Genomic DNA, 27,482 nt, shown 5'->3' with positions numbered 1-27,482 from the left:
TTCAGACTGACAAAATAATAAAAATGACCTTCTTCTTTTAAATAATAATAAAATCAATAAAAAACGACATTCTTCTTCTGAATAACAAGCATCAATAAGAATAATAATCATAATAATAATAATAAGAATAAGAATCTTACAAATTGTCATGTAATTATTAATGTGAATGAATGGTAGTACTCCACATCACATCATCATCACTGTCGTACACCCCAATACATGTGCCGTGATACGAAATTAAATGCTAATTGTTTCAAAACGTGCTGTAAAATAATGCAGTGATGGTAATTTATCATCCAAACAGCTTTAAACTGCTGGAGTGCGCTTCTCAACCTCCTAAGAGTACTCGTAATTTTGGGTCCATATTTTGTTTTTGTAGGTGCCTTTAATTCCACTCTTTAAACTCCCAAATAAAACAATTTCGTTTTTGTTTTTTTCACTTCCCTGGTGATGGTCTCGATGGGCTCAATCATCTCACTAGTTCAGTAGTCAGGGCACTGATCAGGGAGTCAGCCCATTGACTTATGTCCTAATCAGTGCCCTGACTAGTGGACTAGTGAGATGATTGAGCGCGCACACATGCTCCAATCCTACGCCAGCTCATTGTGATGGTAATTTATCATCCAAGCAGGTATTTAACCTGCTGGAGTGCGCTTCTCAACCTCCACACTATTAACAGTACTCCTCATTTGGGTCCATATTTTGTTTTTGTGGGCGCATTTAATCTCACTCTTTAAACTCCCAAATAAAACAATTTCGTGGGTTTTTTTCCACCTGGTGATGGACTCGATCTCCACGTCGGAGAAGTTTCGCTTCTTTGCCGTCTTCTGTTTGTCCATGTCCTCTAATAAAGATTCAAACGGTTATGAATCAGCGTATTGATCAATGATTCGGGTCGCGTGTCAAACTGCTGAAATCACGAGACATTGGCGATCTGAATCATGAATCAATTCGCTGATTCATAACCGTTTGAATCTTTATTAGAGGATTGAAAACAAACCCGGAAGAGAAGACGTAGTTTTTGTTATTTTTGGACCAAAATGTATTTTGGATGCTGAAAATGTATTATAGTGTGCATACCCTTGCATACACTCCTGGACTAAATATAAAATATCTTAAACTGTGTGTGAAGATGAACGGAGGTCTGACGGGTGTGGACAGACATTAGGGGGAGTCGGGAGTTAATGACAGACACTTCATTTTTGGGTGAACTAACCCAAAGTTTAATGTAAGAATTTTTAGATATTTTTGACTAGAAACAAGATAAAAATACCAAGTAAGGAAAGCATTTTTTTCAGTGAAAATATTGTGTAATGCAGGATAAAGGAGAGTTTGAGAACAGGATCACACACTTCAAGCACTACCTGGAGACCAGAGGGGCGTCTCTGAGCCAGACCACCGAGTTCCTGCCATTCTACGCCCTGCCGTTTGTGCCCAATCCCACGGTTCATCCCTCCTTCCAAGAGCTCTTCCAGGTAAAACACGCATCCTCTAACAGTCACCAAAGCACCAGCTGACTGAGTCATGGCAAAGAATTGCTTTGAAAACAGGATACAAGATACTGCACCATACTATATTAAAATATTAATATTTATGCATGACAAACATCAATTACACTGAGCACTTGCTGGATGGAGATTAAAGTGTTGTCATTTTTCTTCTTAATCGTAGGATTCCTGGATGCCAGAGTTGAGAGAACGGCTGGAGAAGTTTCTTTCAGTGACTCTGAAAGCGTCAAACACACCGAGGCTTTTGACTTTATATGTATCCTTTTTTTCCACAAAGGTATCATTTTAAAACTATGATTTCTTGGCTTTATACATGTAAGAACTTAGATAAAGTAGGTGTAATAAACCTGGGTAATAATTACATTTGTTCTACCTTCAGAAGGTTTCTAAATAAAAATGATTAACTTTTAATTGACTAACTGAACCTCATCAAATGTCACGCTTCTAATCTCATGGAAAACGCTTCCGTGTGGAGCTTTTCTGTGTTGGACATCTGAGTTTATGGGGAAAAGGGGAAGAATAAGCTGTCAAGGCAGATATACAGCTGAAGTGCTGTATATTGTGAACACTTTAGATATATGTTTTATATCTTTATATGTTTTAAGTCTTCAGCTGGTCATGTGATCTCAACATGGCGGCTAACATGGGGACATACCATTTTACTGAATAACCGTGTTTTAGACTTTCACTTAAAACATGCATATACAGGATTCACAAAACATTCTTAAGAATAAAATTATCTTTTTAATTGGCAATTTCTTCTTATTTTCTAACTTAAGAAAAAAAAGATATATTTTGTACCTTTCTTAAGAATTGTCTTATCTTTTTTCTTAAGAAGTATGCATATTCCCGAAAAAAAATGTTCTGAAAAATCATGGTAAATGACTTAAAGTTAGGATAACCTCCAATCTATCTTAAACACACAAATGCAAGATGTTTAATTAATTTTTTGGGTTGCTTCAAATGAGAACCATCACAGCATAACAGTAGCTAGTTAAATATAATATATATATATGTATATATATATATTAATAATAATAGTGAATGTGGACAAAAATACACACACACACACACACTGATAAAAAATGCAGTAACAAACATATTTGTACCATTTTTCACAAAAACTTAGCACCTAGAGGATTTTTTGTCTATTATTGATAATATTACCTGAAGACAGTTTGGTTAATATCCTTTAAATATTGTATTAATAACAACAACAAAAAATGGATTTAAAAATGTTGCCTACCAACATTAATTTCAAGATACTTATATATTTATGATTTATGCTCCTTTTGTAAAAGTGAGAGAGCTGTTGAGCTGTTTTTCAAATGTAAAATTATTCAACGTTTTTGAAGGGATTTGGCAGATTTTGTGTTTGATTTAGTGATTTAAATGTAATATTATTTAATATTAAATGATGTTATTGTATATTATGAAAACAATGTTAACAAATGTCTTGCATACATTGTTCATTTATTTATATTGTGGGCAAAATTTCATACACATAAACAAAAGTATGTAAATTTATCCCCCAACTTTAAGATGTTTATAGTGGAATTTGACTCTTTTATGTCTTCTTTAAAATTGTTAAAAAATTAAATAAAATACATTTTTAAAATACAAACACGATTCCAAAAAAGTTAGGACACTGTACAATTTGTGAATAAAAACAGAATACAATAATGTGGAAGTTTCAAATTTAAATATTTTTAAAATACAACATTATGATATGTCAAATGTTTAAACTGAGAAAATGTGATTATAAATTCCATGGCATCAACACATCTCAAAAAAGTTGGGCCAGGGCCATGTTTCCCACTGAGTGGCATCCCCTCTTCTCTTTATAACAGTCTGCAAACGTCTGGGGACTGAGGAGACAAGTTGCTCAAGTTTAGGAATAGGAATGTTGTCTCATTCTTGTCTAATACAGGCTTCTAGTTGCTCAACTGTATTAGGTCTTCTTTATCGCATCTTCCTCTTTATGATGCGCCAAATGTTTTCTATGAGTGAAAGATCTTGACTGCAGGCTGGCCATTTCAGTGCCGGATCCTTCTTCTGCGCAGCCATGATGTTGTAATTGATGCAGTATGTGGTCTGGCATTATCATGTTGGAAAATGCAAGGTCTTCCCTGAAAGAGACGACGTCTGGATGGAGCATATGTTGTTCTAGAACTTGGATATACAGTGGGTACGAAAAGCATCCAGACCCCTTAAATTGTTCACTCTTTGTTATATTGCAGCTATTTGCTTAAATAATTTAAGTTAATTTTTTTTCACATTAATATACACACCCATATTGACAGAAAAACAAAGGAACACATTTTTGCAGATTTATTAAAAAAGAAAAACTGAAGTATCACGTGGTCCTAGGTATTTAGACCTTTTAGACCTTTTGCTCAGTATTTAGTAGAAGCACCCGTTTGATCTAATACAGCCATGAGTCTTTTTGGGAAAGTTTTTCACACCTGTATTTGGTGATCCTCTGCCATTCCTCCTGCAGATCCTCTCCAGTTCTGTCAGGTTGGATGGTAAACGATGGTGGACAGCCATTTTCAGGTCTCTCCAGAGATGCTCAATTGGGTTTAAGTCAGGGCTCTGGCTGGGCCATTCATGAACAGTCATGGAGTTGTTGTGAAGCCACTGCTTCATTACTTTAGCTGTGTGCTTGGGGTCATTGTCTTGTTGGAAGGTGAACCTTCGGCCCAGTCTGAGGTCTTGAGTAGTGATGGGGGACATCTGAACCGAGGCTCCGGAGCTTGTGTCGAGCAAAAAGGGGCATTACAGATGAAGCCCTGATTTGAGGCTTTTATCGTTTCCGTGAAAATCACGTGACGATGACAAACGAGGCCTCGTTTTCTGTTGAATACGTCATTGGTTCATTCTGAGTATCGCTTTCGGATAAAAGTGGTTTGAAACCTCAAGCCTCTTGTGGGGTTTGCAGTAGGCGTTTGCATTGATGTTGAGGTGTTGGTTGTACATAGTAGCGATATCATTATCATTATATATTATAGCTTGTATTATATATTATATTACATTATATTTAGTTTAGAAGATTATTAGAGTAAATTAGCCTATCGAGTTGTAATACCTATACTACGTAATTATATGTGTATATATATATATATATATATATATATATATATATATATATATATATATATATATATATATATATATATATATATATATATATATATATATATATAAAATACACGTGTGTGTGTATAGCCTATAATAGTAGGAGTGTTATTATTATATACATTATTGCTATTATTATTATTATAAGACTAGACTGTATTAGGGAAAGCTTTACCCATCGCTGTTGCAGTTTGCTGTTCCACAATTCCAGTCCCATAAGCACTGCACTATTGCACTCACAATAATTTATTTACAATCATTCTGGGCATTCACTGTCATCACTAACCCAAAGAACTACTGAATAGTTGAACACAAAGTTGTGTGTTTGTGTGAGTTGTGTGTGCATAGGTTAATACAAGCAGAGTAAAATACTTTATTAATACACAGGCAATAGAAAAAGGGTGTGCCCACACTATGACAATTTGGTTGCTCAGGATGAATAGATTTGTGTGCTATACGTTGCTTTGCACAGCAGGTGTCACTAGGGAGCACACTGTTTCATGAGCCTTCGGGTAAATGAACCTTTTGGTGAAGCAATGGGCTGGAAAGCCTCAGTGGTTCAGGAAGCCTCATTTGGCCATCACTAGTCTTGAGCACTCTAGAGAAGTTTTTCGTCCAGGATATCCCTGTAAGTAAGTCCAATCAGTATAATCAAACACAGCTGGACTCAAATGAAGGGATAGAACCATCTCAAGGATGATCAGAAGAAATGGACAGCACCTGAGTAAATATATCAGTGTCAAACCAAAGGGTCTGAATACTTAGGTTCAGTCAGTTTTTCTTTTTTAATAAATCTGCAAAATTCAACAAATCTGTGTTTTTCTGTCAATATGGGGAGCTGTGTACATTAATGAGAAACAAATGCCTGCATTATAGCAAAGACTGAAACATGTAAATGGTTCTGAATACTTTCCGTACCCACTGTACCTTTCAGCATTGATGGTGCCTTTCCAGATGTGTAAGCTGCTCATACCACACACACTCATGTAACCCCATACCATCAGAGATGCAGCTTCTGAACTGAGCGCTGAGAACAACTTGGGTTGTCCTTGTCCTCTTTAGTCCAGATGGCATCCCAGTTATCCAAAAAGAACATAACATGTTCACTGGGGCGGCAGTGGCTCAGTGGTTCATGTAGGTTGTCTACAAACCAGAAGGTTGGTGGTTCAATCCCCGGTTCCACCTGACCAAGTGTCGAGGTGTCCATGAGCAAGACACCTAACCCCAGCTGCTCCCGACGAGCTGGATGGCGCCTTACATGGCTGACATCGCCGTCGGTGTATGAATGGGTGAATGTGAGGCAAAATGTAAAGCGCTTTGGATAAAAGCCCTATATATATAAATGCAGTCCATAACATTTTGATTCGTCTGACCACAGAACAGTTTTCCATTTTAAATGATCCTTGGCCCAGAGAAAATGCCTGCGCTTCTGGATCATGTTTAGATATGGCTTCTTTTTTGACCTATAGAGTTTTAGCCGGCAATGGCGAATGGCACAGTGGATTGTGTTCACCGACAATGTTTTCTGGAAGTATTCCTGTTGTGATTTTTTCATTACAGTAGCATTCCTGTATGGGATGCAGTGCCATCTAAGGGGCCGGTGACGAGTGTTAATGAGTGCCAGCTACGTGACACACCGGTCTCGGCTCGCGGCCAAGTGACGGGAGCATAAAAGGAGAGGCAAAGGCAGCGGAAGACGAGAGAAAATCCAGGCCTGGTCCTCTCTCATCTTCCGCTGCCTTTGCTCCTCCTTTTATGCTCCCGTCACTTGGCCGCGAGCCGAGACCGGTGTGTCACGCAGCTGGTACTCATTAACACTCGTCACCGGCCTGCTCTCGCGGTCCCTCGCCACGCTGCTTGCCACATGAATAAAATATAAGTTTATGAGATTTGTAATTAATTGCATTCCTTTTTTAATTCACAGTTTGTGAGTCCCAACTTTTTTGGAATCGGGATTGTATTTCATATAAATGCTGTTCTTTTAAACTTTCAATCCTCTAAAAATCCTGACAAAAAAGTAATCACAGTTTCCATAAAGATATTAAGCAGAACAAAATTTAGGTTTGTTAAGCACTAGAGAGTAATTTCAATGCATTTATAATTGGTAGTGTTTCCTATTACCATAAAAATATAATTAAAAAAATAGGTTTAGGGGAATGTTGAAGTTGCTGAACCTAGGTATAAGCCATTTTAAAAGCAACACTTGCCTTGGAAACAGGTCATGTTATACCACGTCATCTCCTTAAATAGCTTTACCTAAGACCTGAAATAGCCGTGTAAAATCAATACATAATTATGTAAGAGCTGCTGAACTGCTTGTGTTTGAATTTTTTTGAAACTGCTTTACAAATCTCTGTCGTAATATAGGAAAGCCTGAGGATTATGATTGCATAACTATTAAACATTGTATGAGCGTATTGTATATACTTATAAAATGTTGATATTCTAGGGTTGTGTCAGAACAATGGGCTGTGGATTGAGAAAACAAGTCCTCTGAATGATGTGTTTGATGAGCAAACGTGGCTGCTTTTGCTTGGTGTAGTTTGAGGGCATGGAAAAGTGCTGACATTAATCCATCCAAATGAAAAATGATTTGTTGGCATGACTCCTTAACACAAAGAAACCAGAACGATGGTGGAAAAGACAACACAGGTGAATTATGTCTTAAAGATTTCTACTGTTGTATTGTTGGTAGGACCCACGATTAGCTAAGTCATGATATAATATTTAATTTCCATGCATATGAAAATGCACCTGTCATAAAAACATCACTATTTTGTTTTACATTTGTATATTATATTCATCCATTACACACAGACTGATATATTTCAAATATTTCTTTTAATTTTGATTATTATAACTGACAACTAAGGAAAATAGCAAATTTAGTATATCAGACTAATACAAAGACAGGATTTTTAGAAATTTTGGCCAACTGAAGAGTATGAACATGTTCAAAAGCGAGTCTGCTGGCCAGTTAAGGGATACCATGGTCCTTAAACCAGGTACTGGTTGCTTTGGCACTGTGTGCAGGTGCTAATTCCTGTTGGAAAATGAAATCTGCATCTCCATAAAGTTGGTCAGCAGCAGGAAGCATGAAGTGCTCTAAAACTTCCTGGTATATGGCTGCGTTGTAGCCTGACAAGCCAGACCCACATCAAGATGTTTGGTCTGGAAACTCTCCATTGACGGCTCAATCCGAGGGGCGGTTGTCTTTCAAACTTCCCCTGCACGCGATAGGATAGCGCTACAACCAACCAGAGCAATGAAGGTGAAGCAGAGCTCGCTGACTGATTAAACATTCGCCGTATCCGGTCGGCTAAACTCCGAACACATCTTCCCTTTTTAAGAATGACTTCAGTGCCGTTCTTTGTTCTTTTCTCAGAGAAAAGCTGAACTCCAAGTCTTCCAGAGTCGCGGTCAAAGCTGATCCGAAAGACCGCCGCCGTTCGCCAGTTTCTGTGTTTACTAGAAGCACGCAAACGCAACTCGGCCGTCATTATGGCCCCGCCCGCCGACTCTATACACGACGTGATTGGCCCGTCCAGAGTGAGAGGAACACAGCTCAGAAGGGTATTGAGAGTTCCTAGACGACACTTGCGGGCAGATTAAATTTGCTGCCGCTAGGGTGCGTCTAGATTTCTAGGCTAGCTGCATTGACCTTTGACCTCAGAAAAACACAGTTGACCAACACCAGCAGATGACATGGCACCCCAAACCATCACTGGGTGCGTTTACATCCACACCAGTAAGCTGATAACTCCAAAAAATCAGCTTATTGAAATAACCAGTTTTCCCCGTTTACATGCAAACCAATAAACGGACAACGCAAATTAACCGCGTTTACATGACTATTTCTAAACCGGGTTATTTCCTTGTAGTGACGTCAAAAATAATAATGTCCCGATATCTGACTGAGTTTTTCAAAAGTTACGTCAGTTGTGATGTTAAATAAAGCGTGCACCGTGTCAGCGGGAGATTTACGGCTCATAGTATCCCTTATGCAGTTTTGACTGAACCTCTTCTACTTCTGCTGCATGAGAAAAGAGAACACCTCTTTACAATTTTCTGGGTCTTAAACGAGTCTGCGTTTGTGATATATGTCCTTATTCAATGCAAAACGCTAGCTCGCTCTGTCTGGTTTGTGTTTTTGTTAACGTTACCTATCACACATGCGCACTTCAATAAGCCGACAGAAAGCAGGTTAATGTGTTTACATGCAGCGCGAAATCGAGGTAAGAGGCAAAAAACTACCTGTTCCGACCGGTTTATGCTTACGCCGTTTATGACATTACTCCGATAAAGGCGGGCGTACACTGAGCGAATTCGGACACTCGGAAGGTTGTGAGATATTGCAGATGCTACGAGTCATTTAATTTGATCATCGCATCAAATCAGATGGTACACGGCACGACTGTTTGTACCGCGAGCCGGCCGCGATCACACGGGTTTTCATGTAACACAGACGCCGGAGCTTTCAATGTTGCTGCTATAGCTTCAGATACAAAAAATAAAGAAAAAAGGTGTGCAAATGATTGGTTGAAAAGCAGAGAACAGTAGCCATTCCTTTCAACCGAAACAACCAGAGGGAGAGAGAAGAGTGCATGTGAGAGAGATAAAGTGTGTGTGTGTGTGTGTGTGTGAACGCAGTATGTTTGCAGCCACTGTGCTAATAATACTCATATATTGAGCCTATGTGACGAGCTAGGGGACAGTCATATGCTGGTAAAAATCGGGTTGACTCCCCGAACTTTTTAAACATGTTTAAAAATGATCGTAAGGTCGGGAGGTGCTCTTAACGTGCTCGTCTCGTCTCGTATTTCCTCTCACACAGTGCGAGCCGCGACCATACGAGCATCCACGATGTCCACCCGATTTCTCCCGAGAAAAAAAATCGTCTGCGAGTTCGTACGACAGCAAAAATCGCACCGTGTACGCCTGCCTTAAAAGAAAACGGGTTACCGCGTTTACATGACCAAGTTCATTGTCGGCTTATTGGGCATAATCGGCTTAACGTGCATGTAGACGCACCCACTGACTGTGGAAACTTTACACCGGATCTCAAGCCACAAGGATTGTGTGCCTCTCCTCTCTTCCTCCAGACTTTGGGACCCTGATTTCCAAAGGAAATGCAAAATTTACTTTCATCAGAGAACATAACTTTGGACCACTCATCAGCAGTCCAATTATTTTTCTCTCTAGCCCAGACGAGACGCTTCTGACGCTGTCTGTTGTTCAAGAGTGGCTTGACACAAGGAAGTCGAAGCTGAAACCCATGTCCTGCATACGTCTGTGTGTAGTGGTTCTTGAAGCACTGACTCCAGCTGCAGTCCACTCTTTGTTAATCTCCTCCACATTTTTGAATGGGTTATCCCTATTGCTTGTAAACTTTTTTTCTACCACATCTTTTCCTTCCCTTCGCCTCTCTATTAATATTCTTGGACACAGAGCTCTGTGAACAGCCAGCTTCTTTTGCAACGACCTTTTGTATCTTGCCCTCCTTGTGCAAGGTGTCAATGGTCGTCTTTTGGACAACTGTCAAGTCAGCAGTCTTCCCCATGATTGTGTAACCTACAGAACTAGACTGAGTGACCATTTAAAGGCCTTTTCAGGTGTTTTGAGTTAATTAGCTGATTAGAGCGTGGCACCAAGTGTCTTCAATATTGAACCTTTTCACAATATTCTAATTTTCTGAGATACTGAATTTGGGATTTTCCTTAGTTGTCAGTTATAATCATCAAAATTAAAAGAAATAAAAATTTGACATATATCAGTCTGATATGACATCAAGTATAATGACAGTATAATTAATTAATATAATATACAAGTTTCACTCTTTGAATGGAATTAGTGAAATAAATCAACTTTTTGATGATATTCTAATAAAATTACCATTGTTGGTAGAATGCATGGTCATACCCTTAAATTGTTAACTTTCTGTACTGCTTTGTCTTTTTTGCTTCATGCGTGCACACCGAGCCCTTATTTGACTCTGTGTGTTTTGTCATGCAGAAGCGATTCAGCAAATGCAGCTCCATCTGACCGAGGCAGAAAGGAAGGCCACCTTCTACATGAGGAAATTCACTAAGCTGCAGGCCGACCATCACAACCTTATAGGCGTTACGGCAGAGCTGGTGGATTCACTGGAGGCCACAGTCCGTGGAAAGATGGCAAGCAAATTACACACACGATTTCAGAAATTCTAATAATTATGCCTGACGAAGCTGAAATGCTCAAGGGAATATGGCTGATGTTTTGCAGATCTCCCCAGAGTACCTGCAGGGCGTGTGTATGCGGCTCTTCAGCAGTCACATGAGACAGAGCGCCGCTCAGAGTGTAGACTTCACCAGGCCGGGCACTGTGAGTCACGGAGGTCACGCTCTCCCTAGATGGGGATAAAACATTTATATGCATGCATTTGACTCCCAAAATGTTGGATACAAAGTTGCAATTACTTTTCTAAATGGTAGGCTTTGTTCACACTGGACCCAAATCCAAATTGTTTTTCAAGCAAAGGATTATCTTAGTTCTGTGTTTATTACTTAGTGACTTAAGGTCAGTCCAAATTTAAAATAAAGGTATAATAAATCATATTGTACCTAATATTTGAACTATTATGACTTTTGCATCGTGACATTATATTCGTGACATTTAATCACATCTTTTCCTTAAATATTGTCATTACTGTAATGCAAATTTTAAAACTGTGGTTGTGGTAGTCCCTTTAATAAATGCAAATATAATATATATATATATATATATATATATATATATATATATATATATATATATATATATATATATATATATATATATATATATATATATTAATTTTGTATAATTTTTATCATACAAAATATTTTATACATTTCTTAATGTATACATGTGTGTTTATTTATTTATACATAATAATCACACACAGTACACACACTTATATTATGTAATTAAGTACAATTTTTACTTATATTTAATTGTACACTTTTACTTTTGATTTAACATATAACATATAATATTATGATATGGCAGGACAAATAAAAAATGCATTATTGTCATGAAAGTAATGTTTCAAATGCAAAATCTAATTTAGTTGAGAGCACAGAAACCAAGCCATGTTTAATCTGCTCATGTCCGTCCAGCATTCCTTGTGTAACACACTCACCACTGCGCGTTGCATATGAGTTTACACACAACCAGTTTTTGTCATTCCATCGAGCAGCTTTCCCATCGCTTTTCTATGTAAACATGCTCCAGACAAACACGTTTGACCATTGTGTCTCTTTTCTTTTCTTTTCTTTTTTTTTCAATGGTGAATCATTGCCATAATAATATTCCAAAAAAAAAAAAATAATCAGCGTAAATTAGTGTGAATTAATGAACACTACCAGAATGTCATTTGTAACTTTTGTGTCATTTTTTCCCCCATCAAACTACATTAATTAGAATAGTTTTTTTAATGCATTACAGTGATAACAATTTGGAGAGTAATGGGCTTAATTATCATAAATATAATGATTAATAATGGTAAAATACATAGTAATGTTAAAATAAGCCTAATTTATGATTTTTCATCTTCCTTGACATACAGTATCTCTCTTCAACTTTTTCTCTAGACCTTTTTCTTTCTTTACACTACCGGTGTCTCACTTGTTTCAAACAAAAAACACATTCTTTGGTCTAATTTTCCTCTGTACCGCAAATTTCCACAAGCAAAATCCAGTCAGTTCAATAGTAATCAACGCGAAAGACTAAGATATGATATGAAAGATATGCAAGTACAATTTCACTAATTAATATTCAGTGTATATTCCATTATGACTTAATATCATATTTATTACATTACATAATGACTTAAATTCATTTTATACCTAAAGTAAGCTTACGTTAAAAGTTATGACTTTTTCATTGACATATACAGGTCCTTCTCAAAAAATTAGCATATTGTGATAAAGTTCATTATTTTCCATAATGTAATGATAAAAATTAAACTTTCATATATTTTAGATTCATTGCACACCAACTGAAATATTTCAGGTCTTTTATTGTTTTAATACTGATGATTTTGGCACACAGCTCATGAAAACCCCAAAAATTAGCATATCATGAAAAGGTTCTCTAAACGAGCGATTAACCTAATCATCTGAATCAACTAATTAACTCTAAACACCTGCAAAAGATTCCTGAGGCTTTTAAAAACTCCCAGCCTGGTTCATTACTCAAAACCGCAATCATGGGTAAGACTGCCGACCTGACCGCTGTCCAGAAGGCCATCATTGACACCCTCAAGCGAGAGGGGAAGACACAGAAAGACATTTCTGAACGAATAGGCTGTTCCCAGAGTGCTGTATCAAGGCACCTCAGTGGGAAGTCTGTGGGAAGGAAGAAGTGTGGCAAAAAACGCTGCACAACGAGAAGAGGTGAACGAACCCTGAGGAAGATTGAGGAGAAGGACCGATTCCAGACCTTGGGGGACCTGCGGAAGCAGTGGACTGAGTCCAGAGCCACCGTGCACAGGCGTGTGCAGGAAATGGGCTACAGGTGCCGCATTCCCCAGGTCAAGACACTTTGGGCTACAGAGAAGCAGCAGTGGACTGTTGCTCAGTGGTCCAAAGTACTTTTTTCGGATGAAAGCATATTTTGCATATCATTCGGAAATCAAGGTGCCAGAGTCTGGAGGAAGACTGGGGAGAAGGAAATGCCCAAATGCCTGAAGTCCAGTGTCAAGTCCCCACAGTCAGTGATGGTCTAGGGGGTGCTGTCAGCTGCTGGTGTTGGTCCTCTGTGTTTTATCAAGGGCAGGGTCAATGCAGCTAGCTATCAGGAGATTTTGGAGTACTTCATGCTTCCATCTGCTGAAAAGCTTTATGGAGATGAAGATTTGGTTTTTCAGCACGACCTGGCACCTGCTCACAGTGCCAAAACCACTGGTAAATGGTTTACTGACCATGGTATTACTGTGCTCAATTGGCCTGCCAACTCTCCTGACCTGAACCCCATAGAGAATCTGTGGGATATTGTGAAGAGAAAGTTGAGAGACGCAAGACTCAACACTCTGGATGAGCTTAAGGCCGCTATCGAAGCATCCTGGGCCTCCAGAACACCTCAGCAGTGCCACAGGCTGATCGCCTCCATGCCACGCCGCACTGAAGCGTCATTTCTGCTAAAGGATTCCCCACCAAGTATTGAGTGCATATCTGAACATAATTATTTGAAGGTTGACTTTTTTTGTATTAAAAACACTTTTCTTTTATTGGTCGGATGAAATATGCAAATTTTTTGAGATTTTGGGTGTTCATGAGCTGTAATGCCAAAATCATCAGTATTAAAACAATAAAAGACCTGAAATATTTCAGTTGGTGTGCAATGAATCTAAAATATATGAACGTTTAATTTTTATCATTACATTATGGAAAATAACGAACTTTATCACAATATGCTAATTTTGGACCTGTATATTCAAAATAATTAAGCATATTAACTTACAAATTGCCATTACTGTAATGCATAGAAATCTGATTATCATTGCCGTATTGCATAGAAATCTAATGCTCATTATCACATTGCAAATTACAGTTATATATAGTGGTAGTATTTATCATCTTCAATTGATGTTCATGTAAACGAATTATTATTATTATTATTATTTTTTAATTTTTGATTTTTTTTTTGGGGGGGGGTCAGTTTCTAACATGATTTATTAACTTAAAGCTACTAAAGTGTTACATTACTTACTGTATGTGATGAGTATTTGTAATATACAACATTTTACACTTTCAGAGCTTCTTAAGAATTGCATAGTGGTTGGATAATTTGACATTCCCTAAAATGTTTCATATTTGACTTGCTTTTGGAGCTCGTGTGTCCTCAATCATATCTTCCTGTGTGTTTGTGTGTCTGGCCATCTGTTCATGAAGGGATATTACTCTATGAGCCCTTATGATGATGGATATGTAAGTTGCTGCAATGTTTCATCGTCTTACTTCCTGTCTCCCTGCTCGGTCTTGCCTGCATAGCCTGTCTTCTTCCCCTTTGTGTTTCGTCTCAAAGCCTTCTAGTTTATCTAGTTTTCATTAGATCACCCTAGTGTCATGGGACGTACGTTCTTGTTCAGTATAAGAATGATCCACTTTGCCCAGCAGGCATGTGCATTGTTACTGAATCCCAAAAGAAGGACATACTACTGATTGCTTTGAAGACTGCTCAGTATGTGTTTCACTTATTTATCTCCAGTTCCCCAGAGTAGACAGTATAAACTCAAAACTGTTTCAAAGGGCAAAACTTACATATTGCAGGTCATGCCATGAAAAAGATTTCCTTTTCCCCTTTTGATATAATCTGTGCCTTCCTGGCATCAGATAAATAAATCACATTCCTTTTGTGATTTTGAAGAAGGAGGAAGAACTTTGCAATAAATAAAAAAATAATTTACATGAAAAATCCTAGCCAGACAATTTAAAGTAGTTTTAAAAGCTGGACGTCTGAAGTAGTTGACACATTGCTAACATGATTAACCTGTTGATAACATGATTTAACACATTGCTAGCATGCTTTAACACGCTGCTAACATGATTTAGCACTTTGATAGCATGATTTAACATTTTGTTAGCATGATTTAGTACATTGCTTACATGATAAGCATTTTTTAGCATATTTTAACATTTTGCTTGCATTGTGTAAGATAGCTAGCTAGATTTAAAATGATTTATGACATTGCTTGCGTGATTAGCATTTTGTTAACATGATTTAGCATTTTCTAGCATAATTACAATTTTGCTAGCATTATTTAAGATAGCTAGCTATATATATAGGTTTAAAATGTTAACATGATTTACTACATTGATTTCATTGTAAGCATGTTGCTAGCATGATTTAGCACATTGTGAACATGATTTAGTAGATTGTTTGCATTATTAACATTTTGTTAGCATAATTTAGCATCTTGTTAGCATCTAGATAGATAGATAGATAGATACAGTGCCTTGCGAAAGTATTCGGCCCCCTTGAACTTTGTGACCTTTTGCCACATTTCAGGCTTAAAACATAAAGATATAAAACTGTAATTTTTGTGAAGAATCAACAACAAGTGGGACACAATCATGAAGTGGAACGAAATTTATTTGATATATCAAACTTTTTTAACAAATCAAAAACTGAAAAATTGGGCGTGCAAAATCATTCGGCCCCTTTACTTTCAGTGCAGCAAACTCTCTCCAGAAGTTCAGTGAGGATCTCTGAATGATCTAATGTTGACCTAAATGAATAATGATGATAAAGATAATCCACCTGTGTGTGATCAAGTCTCCGTATAAATGCACCTGCACTGTGATAGTCTCAGAGGTCCGTTTAAAGCGCAGAGAGCATCATGAAGAACAAGGAACACCCCAGGCAGGTCCGAGATACTGTTGTGGAGAAGTTTAAAGCCGGATTTGGATGCAAAAAATTTCCTAAGCTTTAAACATCCCAAGGAGCACCGTGCAAGCGATGATATTGAAATGGAAGGAGTATCAGACCACTGCAAATCTACCAAGACCTGGCCATCCCCCTAAACTTACAAGGAGAAGACTGATCGGCCAAGAGATCAGCCAAGAGCCCCATGATCCCTCTGGAGGAACTGCGGAGATCTACAGCTGAGTTGGGAGACTCTGCCCATAGGACAACAATCAGTCGGATACTGCACAAATCTGGCCTTCTGGAAGAGTGGCAAGAAGAAAGCCATTTCTTAAAGATATCCATAAAAGTGTCGTTTAAAGTTTGCCACAAGCCCCCTGGGAGACACACCAAACATGTGGAAGAAGGAGCTCTGGTCAGATGAAACCAAAATTGAACTTTTTGGCAACAATGCAAAACGTTATGTTTGGTAGTGTAAAAGCACCACAGCTCATCACCTTGAACACACACCATCCCCACTGTCAAACATGGTGGTGGCAGCATCATGGTGTGGGCCTGCTTTTCTTCAGCAGGGACAGGGAAGATGGTTAAACTTGATGGGAAGATGGATGGAGCCAAATACAGGACCATTCTGGAAGAAAACCTGATGGAGTCTGCAAAAGACCTGAGACCAGGACAGAGATTTGTCTTCCAACAAGACAATGATCCAAAACATAAAGCAAAATCTACAATGGAATGGTTCAAAAATAAACATATCCAGGTGTTAGAATGGCCAAGTCAAAGTCCAGACCTGAATCCAATCGAGAATCTGTGGAAAGAACTGAAAACTGCTGTTCACAAACGCTCTCCTGTTCTCCTGTTCAGCTCGAGCTGTTCTGCAAGGAGAAACGGGCAAAAATTTCAGTCTCTCGATGTGCAAAACTGATTTTCAGATGAGGCTGAAAACCTCATATATGATGAATCACATCTAGTATTCCCAGGGCCATTACATCCATCGAATAAGGTCAAAACACCGGCAGCGTCATAGATTTATACCTCACATGACAGATCCACGCAGGCACTATTGAGGAATCTATACATATATCTATGATCGCACCAGTTTTTTGACTTTCTTTGGCGGAAGTATTATGAAAATCTTAATTTGTGTTCTACTGAAGAAACTAACACACCTACATCTTGGATGCCCTGGGGGTCAGCAGATAAACATCACATTTTCATTTTTGGGTGAACTATCCCTTTAACTTCTTGAGCAATTTGAGCTCGTCTGTTTGATCGGACCACACGGGCCAGCCTTCGCTCCCCACGGTCATCAATGAGCCTTGGCCGCCCATGACTCTGTGGCCGGTTCTCCACTGGTCCTTCCTTGGAGCACTTTTGATAGATACTGACCACTGCAGACCGGGAACAGCCCACAAGAGCTGCAGTTTTGGAGATGCTCTGACCCAGTCCTCTAGCCGTCACAATTTGGCCCTTGTCAAACTCACTCAAATCCTCACGCTTGCCCATTTCTCCTGCTTCTAACACATCAACTTTGAGGACAAAATGTTCACTTGCTGCCTAATATATCCCACCCACTAACAGGAGCCGTGATGAAGAGATCATCAGTGTTATTCACTTCACCTGTCATAATGTTATGCCTCAGTGTATCACAATACCAAATACACAGTAATCAAATATTAAGCAACATTTCAACATTACTAATAATCATCATTTTTTTCTTGAGCAGCAAATCAGCATATTAGAATGATTTCTCAAGGGTCATGTGACAGTGAAACCGGAGTAAATTTTAAAACATATTCAAATAGAAAACAATTAACTCAGGGTGTCACTGATTTGTCACCTGTATTTGTGATCAAATAAAAGCCTCTGAGAGCATTAGAGACTTCCTCCATCCAGGATACACTCAGTATGTGCAAACCCTAATCATTGTGAAATGCACATACGCAGACGTACTGCAAATATCCTGAGCAAACAACTGAAATTTGCAAAACTTGAGAATGTCCGCATGCATAACTTTGGCTATCTGGAATATTCTCCTCAAACCAGTTTGAAGTCAAATGTGCATGATGTAACTGGTCCTTCAGAGAAGGATGTCTACATTGTATACTGACCAAACTAATACCAGCATTCCTGACACTCCAAATAATGCGAAGCTCGACTGGCTCACTCGATCCGCTTCTCTTGGGTTTCGGCGTATCCCTCCCCCATGGGAAAGCCTCTAATTGCATCCCGAGATGCCAGAACGTTCTGTGCCTGTTGGCTCCGCTGGAAATGAGATCCCGCAGGTGCAGCGTTGTAATGATCTTGGGGAATTCTCCTCACTAACCCCCTCTCCGAACCCTCAGCTTTGCAGACCGCTCGTTTATTTGTCTCAGGTCATTCATTGCATGTAAATGTACACGTCCTGCATGCGGTCACAACTGCTGTAAAACGCATGCTAGTTTATTACTGAGTACTCGCATCGAGCCAGACTCATAGCATAACCAGCGAAAAGTTCACTAACACACACACACACACAGACATACATTTTATTTGTATGTGCAAGCCAGTTTATCAACACTTGTTTTTTTGTTTTTGTTCATCATTTAGGCATCCTCAATGCTGCGGGCATCGGTTGCACCTCAGTAAGTGTTTTCTTTTACTTTAAGATTGGTAGAAAGTCTTGTTTCGGCAGTAAAAGAGGTTATACAGTGGCAAGAATACGTTTGTAAACCTGATTAATTTTAACAAAATAAGAAGGATCATACAAAATGCATTTTTTTTTTCTATTTTTATTGAATACCATGCAGAACAAGATATTTTGCATAACATTTATTTGCATATAGTCCACAACGCAAAAAAAAAGCTGAATTCAAACTACCCTGTGCAAAAGTTTACACACCATTGACTCTTCATCCTGTTCGTCACTCCCTGATGATCAACAGCTGTGTGTGTGTGTGTGTGTGTGTGTGTGTGTGTGATGGTTTTTCTTGAGTCTCTTGTTTGTCCTGATCAGTCAAACTGACCAACATTCTTTAGAAAATTCCCTAAATTCTTTAGTTTTCCAGCAGGGATTGTGAATCTGAGATCTGAGGACGATTGAGGGACTCAAACACAACTATTAGAAAGGTTGAAACATTCACTGATGCTCCAGAAGGAAAATGGCGCGTTAAGAGCTGGGGGTGAACACTTTTGCACAGGGAGATTTTTTTATGTTTTGTTTTGTTTAAATATGTATATTTTTTCATTTGGCCCTGCCTTTCAGAATCAACACAAGATGCTCACATGTTTCCCTAAAGACAAATTAAGAACAATTTACCTGCAAATTCAAAAAGTTTTAACCCCCTGTTCTAAATAATTGTTTAATATCTTAAGCTTTTTGTTAACTTTGCCATCTTGTGCTTGCCAAGTCAGGTCATTCCAAAGTAATTCTGTACATGCAATCAGACCGGATCTTGGAAACATGATCTGTTTTGAGATGGAAAGACATTCTTTTCAACAGCAAAAAGTTACCGCCAGTAACCTGAAAAGCAAGGTTTTGTGTGCCAGTTTATCATCTTTTTACTTCCTGCTCTCAGGAGGCCCAAAGACGTGCCGTTGCTGCCTTCGCTTGACTACGAGAAGCTGAAGAAAGACCTAGTGAATGGATCAGATCGACTGAAGGCTTTGCTGCTCCAAGCTTTGCGCTGGGTAACTCAGAATCACTGATAGGAAACGGAAAACACCAGCACACTTGTGGGATTGCATCCTATAGTTTCTGCCACAAAATCAGAATTACTGCAGTTACAGATACCTTCTAAATCAGGGATCACTGTTAGTATTCCTCAAACATGATAAAATATGTTAAAAGACAAACAAACAAGGAACCAGAGAAAAAATAGAGACTGGAATGGATCGTTTGACAACGGCTGCATAGAAACTTGTTGTTTTATCTCCATGTTTGAGGTGTTTTGTCCTTTTGAATACACATTGAAGTACATAAGTTGGTTTTCGTATTACATGCCAATTTTCTTGTCATTTCTCATTGGTTGGCAGAGGTTGACTCGATCTCTTCATGGTGAGCAAAGAGACACGGTTTTGCAGGCCTTCATCAGCAATGATCTTCTGGATCAGTACAGTACCAAACAGGTACATTACAAAAATGCTAACTTTTTTTGTTTATTGTATGAAAACTGCATGCAGAATCATTTTACAATTCTAAGATAGATTTATAGTCAGTTGTCAGTCACTACCCAAACACTGGGTTGTTACGTCTGACCCGGGATCTGGGTAACACAAAAACTACCCAAACACTGGGTTGTTACGTCTGACCCGGGATCTGGGTAACACAAAAACTACCCAAACACTGGGTTGTTACGTCTGACCCAGGATCTTGGTAACACAAAAACTACCCAAACACTGGGTTGTTACGTCTGACCCGGGATCTGGGTAACACAAAAACTACCCAAACACTGGGTTGTTACGTCTGACCCGGGATCTGGGTAACACAAAAACTACCCAAACACTGGGTTGTTACGTCTGACCCGGGATCTGGGTAACACAAAAACTACCCAACCACTGGGTTGTGACGTCTGACCCAGGATCTGGGTAACACAAAAACTACCCAACCACTGGGTTGTTACCAAGCGGCAACCTCCCGCGATCTCTCTTGAAGCCAATACGGAAGTAATGTAAACTGCAATTCCTCAACTGGCCACTAGAGCGGCTCCAGAAGGAGCAGAATCTCATTGAGCCTCATGTTAAAATGCCCAACTTTACAGCAGAAAAACACATGTTTGCAGCCTGGGACAAATTGTGTTTTTTGCCTATACGGCTAATTTTGAGCTTCATGACAACTGTGAGGGGGTGAATTTTTTTATAACTCATTTGTTTACCTTAAATAAAGCCTTAAAGTTCTGCATAACTAAGGGCGTGGTTACAGGTGGATAGCCATTTATCTGCCGTCTATAGTCATTGCGTCACCTCAGCTCCGCCCTCATCCCGCCTTTTTGCCCATTTTATGTTATCCGGGAGTGACACGCGATGACTCGCTCACAAGATGGCAACGCCCAGCTCATCTCTACTTTAAGCTTCAGAACGGCTTATCGGAATCCTATGGGTGACGTCACGGACACTACAGCCATATTTTTTTACAGTCTATGATTGTTACGTCTGACCCAGGATCTGGTTTACACAAAAACTATCCAAACACTGGGTTGTTACGTCTGACCCAGGATCTGGTTTACACAAAAACTATCCAAACACTGGGTTGTTACGTCTGACCCAGGACCTGGTTTACACAAAAACTACCCAAACACTGGGTTGTGACGTCTGACCCAGGATCTGGGTAACACAAAAACTACCCAAACACTGGGTTGTTACGTCTGACCCAGGATCTGTGTAACACAAAAACTACCCAAACACTGGGTTGTTACGTCTGACACAGGATCTGGGTAACACCAAAACCACCCAAACACTGGGTTGTTACGTCTGACCCAGGACCTGGTTTACACAAAAACTACCCAAACACTGGGTTGTTACGTCTGACCCAGGATCTGGGTAACACAAAAACTACCCAAACACTGGGTTGTTACGTCTGACCCAGGATCTGGGTAACACAAAAACTACCCAAACACTGGGTTGTTACGTCTGACCCAGGATCTGAGTAACACAAAAACTACCCAAACACTGGGTTGTTACGTCTGACCCAGGACCTGGGAACACAAAAACTACCCAAACACTGGGTTGTTACGTCTGACCCAGGATCTGAGTTAAACAAAAACGACCCAAACACTGGGTTATTACGTCTGACCCAGGATCATCTGATATCATGTGTCATCAAAAAATGTAAAAAAAATAGATTTAATCAATAAAATCTAAAATGTGTCATCTCCGGTATTTTAGGATGAAATCCTAAAACATTGTGGAACAAACCTGACGTTGTGACTTATTTCCTGCCATTGTCATCAAGTTCCTTCAGGCAACCTAGCTGGAAGATATCATCTCATATTACTATAATCCAAAATAAATAAAACAGTCTTTTGCAAAAACACACATTGTACCAAAAGTAACCTTTTGCCCAACTGGTTTTGTGTACTTTGCAGAAAACTGTCCTTCATCTAATAAAGTCCAGAAATGAGGTTGTCAGACAGTATATGGCACGACTCATCAATGCGTTTGCCTCACTGTGTGATGGTAAGTGGCAACGACTACTTTGTTTTTCTTTCTTAAAGCAGTTTTTGCGACACACTGTAAACCAGCTAAAACCTGCCAATCATTAACACACACATAATACACACAGTTTTTAGGTAACTCCAGAACTGAATGGGCTAATATCAAAATCTGTAACTAACTAGAGCTATTCAAGCATAGTTGGACGCTTGAACAGTTTGAGTTTACTCGCTTAATTTGCGTGTGAAATTGGCTTCATTCACTGCACAACAGAGGCAAATTCACCTCACGGAAGGGGCTTCTGCCAGGCGGATCGCCTCGTTGCAAAATGGCTGACATGGATCGTTTTTAAATATGGCGATTTAGCTCAATTTGCAGGTTTTAACTAGCTTGTAGTCGCAATAAGGTGAATTCGGGGTGATTCGGACACTTTTTCCAAGTCATCTCAAAGGCAAAAAGTGACCCAGTCATCCTAAAATCACCCAATGTATAGCTCAAAGTGAGTAAAGAGAGGTTTTTTTACAACTTATTAGATTGTTCGACCTCCTCACTCACTTCATTCCAAGCAAGATCCTTTTTATTCCTGTTTCTATAAAGTAAGATGATGTACCGTACAGCTCTAGGTATCCACATAGGATTTTGTCCTCATTGCTGTCACTACTAGAGCAAGCTCCTGATTGGTTAACGCGGTGCGAATATCTGCCAAAGTTCAGATTTTTCTAACGCTCTATTTGTGTCTTTGCATTGACTTAACATGTAAATTACTCGTGTTCGTCACATTGTAGTCTGGTGTGAACGCACCGTTAGGCTGCTGTGACTTTAAGGGTATTTTCACACTTGGGTCCTCTTTAAAAGAACCGAACTCAGACTCCTTTAAGTGGACCAAGAAGTGAACCAAGTGAAAAAGGACCCAGTTCTCTTTACGTTCACACTGTCCCTGTCTCTGAAAGAGGACTCAGATCATTTTTGGTCCCCTTTAGTAGGAATGTGGTCTCAGACCCCTTTGTGTTCAGACTGTTGCTTTTTGGATCTAGTCCAGTTCAGTTTTTGATGGCTGACCCTATGGCGTTCAACATTTGATCCCATTCACTTACATTGTTTGTTCCTCAGTAACTCAAGATATTTGTTTGTAAAGATTATTATTACTTTATGACAGTACAAATGCTGTTGTATTAAGTAGTTTATCTTAAAAAAAAAAAAATATATATATATATATATATATATATATATATATATATATATATATATATATAGGCCTATATATATATATATATATATATATATATATATATATAATATTACATATTCTTGCACTAGCTATATAACACGTCCTTCTTTTCAACTAACATTTGAATTGTTTTCCTTGATTCATGTTTATTTTATTGCAGAAGGCAATGATAACATCAGCATACAAAAAATAAACAACACAATAAAAAAATAAAAGAAAGATGCAAATTAAATAAACTGCTTTCAATTTCCCAGGTAAAGTATAGATATGCCTAAAAGCAGCATTCAAGAAAGAAATGGAATAATCACATGAAAAAATAAAACCGCATTCTTCACTGTATGAAGAACTGCATATTCTGCACTGATTCTTTTATTAGGCTAATGCAGATGTTTACATTCATTTAAGACAAAACCACCTGTTTATGTGAAACTTGTGTGTTTTTGACGCTTTAAAATAAATGCAATAAGACGCTAAAGATTCAGTTTATTTCACGCGCTGTGACAGCTGCTTCTGCATGCGCTAGGTGCGTGTGCTTGTAACACCATTTTAAACTGGCGCGCAGCCGCGTCTCTCTCACACAGTTCGGAAGCGGTTGAAATTGCAATAAACAAGTGTGTGTTGTGAACGAATAATTTGTAGAGATTTGTCAGAAGAATCAGCCGCGATGAACAGCCGATTTGTACGGAGGCATCTGATGACCAAACTACATTGGAATTCAAGAACAGAAAAAATCAAGTAAGCCCAGAGCGGTTTGTGTTCAGACTGCGTGTTTTTAGCGAACCGTACCATAAGATGAGATCGAACCGTACCCAGACCACCTCCCGTGATGGTCTCGGCTCGGTTCGCTTTAAAGGGGTCTGAGATCGTTAGGAGTGTTCACATATGGGCCAAAAATCACGCGAACCGCGCTCAGACCCCTGAAAAGGACCAAGTGTGAAAACACCCTAAGAGCTGCACAGATCCAATATACTGATACACATGCCTTTCCTTTCTCAACTGTTTATGTTCACTTAAGACATAACAGGCTGTGTTCACTAATTTTGTGTGAATATGTCCGTTCAAAAGTGTGAGAAGACGTGAAAGAGCGCTCAAGCCAACACACACACACTGTCTGAGAAGTGGCTTTGTGTGTGTGTGTGTGTGTGTGTGTGTGTGTGTGTGTGTGTGTGTGTGTGTGTGTGTGTGTGTGTGTGTGTGTGTGTGTGTGTGTGTGTGTGTGTGTGTGTGTGTGCACAAAACGTATCATGCTATTGAACTTTGCATCTTCTTTTGCTTGAATATTTAAATTGCCAAGGGTTTAAAACATGCAATGGATGCTGGCCCTGGGCATTCCTTATAGTCGAGCCCTGGTCTCTGTCTTAGCTCTGAGATGTGTTTATTGTCGTCTCGTGATATTTTGCACACTCAGGGCGCATGTACCTGTCTCAGATACCCTCTTTACTGAGGTTTCTGCTTGACTGTCTGAAGACTGAAGAGAAAGAGTCTGTAACTCGAGAAAACGTGCTCGCTTCGCTGCAGAAACTCAGCCTCAGGTACGTCATATGTTCAGAAATGGAAATAAAACCTACAGACTGTAATATGTTTTCTGTTGTTTCTCACTTTGGAAACGTTTCTTTCAGTTATATCTCACAATCCTGAAAAAAATATTTAAAAAATATATATATATTTTCCGCATTTGCAAAAAAATAGAACAGTCAGAATTGTGGCAAAAAAATCCAATTACCTTTTTTAATTACAAATTTATATCACAATTCTGGGAACTTTTTTAAAATTGTGTTATAAACTTAGAAATGCAAAAAAAAAAGCAATTTAAAGATATGAACTTGTAATTGCAAATTATAAAGTCTAGATTTCGAGATATAGACTTTTTTTCCTCAGAAGTGCAAGATATAAACTTGCAATTGCGAGAAAAGTCCAAATTTTGACATTAAGAAGTCCAATCACCTTTGTAATTGACAAATTTATGTCTCAGAGTCCTGAGAAAAGGAATTGTGAATTATAAACTCGGAATTGCAAAAAAATTAATATGAACTCACAATTGCAAGTGATAAAGTCCAAATTGTGATTATATAAACTTTATTTTCCACAGTTGCGAGACTATAACTTCCGATTCTGACTTTTTTTCTCAAAAAGAAATAAAATTGCAACTGCGGGAGAAAAAGTCAGAATTGCAAGACACTTGCCATCGCCATTAATAAAGTCTGAATCATTGACTTTGCGAAAAATTGCAGTTACCTTTTTTCAATTGCAAATTTATATCTCACAATTCTCCATTTTTTTGCAATTTTGAGTTTAAATCACAATTCTGAGAAAAAATGTAATTAGTAATTTGCAAGACATTATAAAGTCTGAATTGCAATTACTTAAACTTTATTTTACGCAATTGCAGAATTATTACTTGCAATTCTGACTTTTTTCTGACTTAAGTCCGAATTGTGACATTCAGAATTCCAATCACCTTTTAATTGCAAATTTATATCTAGAAATTCTACCTTTTTTTGCAATTTTAATTTTATATGACAATTCTGAGAAAATAAAATAAATTGTAAGTTATTAACTAAATGCCAAAAAAAGGAAGTAATTTGCAATATATGAACTCGCAATTGCAAATTATAGTCAGAAGGATTTAAACTTGTAATTCTGACTTTATTTTCTGCAATTGCAAGAAAAGTCAGAACTTCGACAAAAAAAATGTAATTACCCTTTTTTAAATGCAAATTTTAAAAAGTCTCATGACTCGACCTTTTTTTGCAATTTCAAATTTATATCACATAATTCTGAGTAAAAAAAAGAATAATAGTAATTTGCAAAATATGAACTCACAATTGCAAAGTTATAAAGTCAGAATTGCAATTTATAAACTTTATTTGAAAAAAAATAATAATAAGAATAGATTAATTTATTATTATTTATTTAAAAATTAATTGTGATTTATAAACTCTGAAGTGCAAAAAGTAAATTTGCAAGATATGAACTTGTAAATTATAAAGTATGACTTGCAATTATATAAGCTTAATTTTCTGTGATTGCAAGATTATAGACTTTTTTTCTCAGAATTGTGATATAAACTCTTTATATATATATATATATATATATATATATATATATATATATATATATATATATATATACAGAATTAAAAAATTTATATCTAAAATGTATTGCATATAATAAATATATATATATATATATATATATATATATATATATATATATATATATATATATATATATATATATAGTATTAAAAAAATGTATATCTAAAATGTATTGCATATAATAAATATATATATATATATATATATATATATATATATATATAGTATAAAAAAAATGTATATCTGAAATGTATTGCACATAATAAATTATATATAATATATAATTATATATAATTTATTATATATACAAAAATATATATATATATATATAAAGAAATAAAGCCGCAGTTACCCATTTTTATTCCGTGGTGGAAACAAGCTATTTTAAAAAAAATGATATTTCTCATCATAGTTTTAATAGGAAATACTTTGTGATTTCATGGGGTCTTCAAAAGAAGCCTAAACCCTGAGTGTGTCTGTTGTGCAGGCGAGCGCAGCAGTCTGCTATGATCAGAGATGGCCTGATTGGCTGGTTGGTCAAAGAGCTCCACGACTCCGACTGTCTGTCAGACTACACGCTTGAGTACGCCATCTCCCTCCTCATGAACCTCTGCCTGCGCACTCAAGGTAACAACTGGAGTCATAAACCAATCACCATATCAAAGAAAGAAAGATGCGTTTGAACAATCCCACTGTGTGTTCATCATCCTTTATCGAGTTTGTTTAGACTTGTCTCTGTGTCGCTTCCAGAAGTCTTTACTTTAGGAGCTCAGTGTTTACTCTGTTATGTCGCTCATGTTTCAGGAAAGCAAAAGTGTGCGGAGGAGGCCAAGCACGTCCTGAAAGTGCTGACGGAGCTCCTGGGACATGAGAACCATGAGGTAAATCTATAATTGCTCACAAACAGGGCGTGTTATTTAAGTTAGATCTCACCGCCTTCACCATTAGTTATCCTGAAGGCGTACATCTAGCTTAGTCCTTTTTACGTCAGCTGGT

General features: G+C 38.0%; 1 protein-coding gene across 2 annotated transcripts in view; it reads left to right on the top strand.

Moving 5' to 3' along the window:
* The window catches only part of LOC137040624 (lisH domain-containing protein ARMC9), a 65,364-nt gene that overhangs the window by 6,348 nt on the left and 31,534 nt on the right, over positions 1 to 27,482 (top strand). The window contains exons 5-17 of one of the 2 annotated variants that reach the window (XM_067416401.1): positions 1,320 to 1,475; positions 1,672 to 1,764; positions 7,274 to 7,298; positions 10,659 to 10,816; positions 10,908 to 11,006; positions 14,558 to 14,593; positions 18,621 to 18,655; positions 19,589 to 19,700; positions 20,046 to 20,138; positions 22,094 to 22,184; positions 24,797 to 24,920; positions 26,974 to 27,113; positions 27,291 to 27,367. In XM_067416401.1, the coding sequence (XP_067272502.1) occupies positions 1,320 to 1,475; positions 1,672 to 1,764; positions 7,274 to 7,298; positions 10,659 to 10,816; positions 10,908 to 11,006; positions 14,558 to 14,593; positions 18,621 to 18,655; positions 19,589 to 19,700; positions 20,046 to 20,138; positions 22,094 to 22,184; positions 24,797 to 24,920; positions 26,974 to 27,113; positions 27,291 to 27,367 (1,239 nt within the window). The remainder of the gene's footprint in view (positions 1 to 1,319; positions 1,476 to 1,671; positions 1,765 to 7,273; positions 7,299 to 10,658; positions 10,817 to 10,907; positions 11,007 to 14,557; positions 14,594 to 18,620; positions 18,656 to 19,588; positions 19,701 to 20,045; positions 20,139 to 22,093; positions 22,185 to 24,796; positions 24,921 to 26,973; positions 27,114 to 27,290; positions 27,368 to 27,482) is intronic. The other variant, XM_067416402.1, reaches the window with a different exon arrangement.

The sequence above is a fragment of the Pseudorasbora parva genome, chromosome 14, assembly GCF_024679245.1.
Source record: "Pseudorasbora parva isolate DD20220531a chromosome 14, ASM2467924v1, whole genome shotgun sequence".
Taxonomy (NCBI): Eukaryota; Metazoa; Chordata; class Actinopteri; order Cypriniformes; family Gobionidae; genus Pseudorasbora; species Pseudorasbora parva.
Note: the sequence above shows the minus strand (reverse complement) of the source record. Positions and strands in the feature narration are given on the sequence as shown.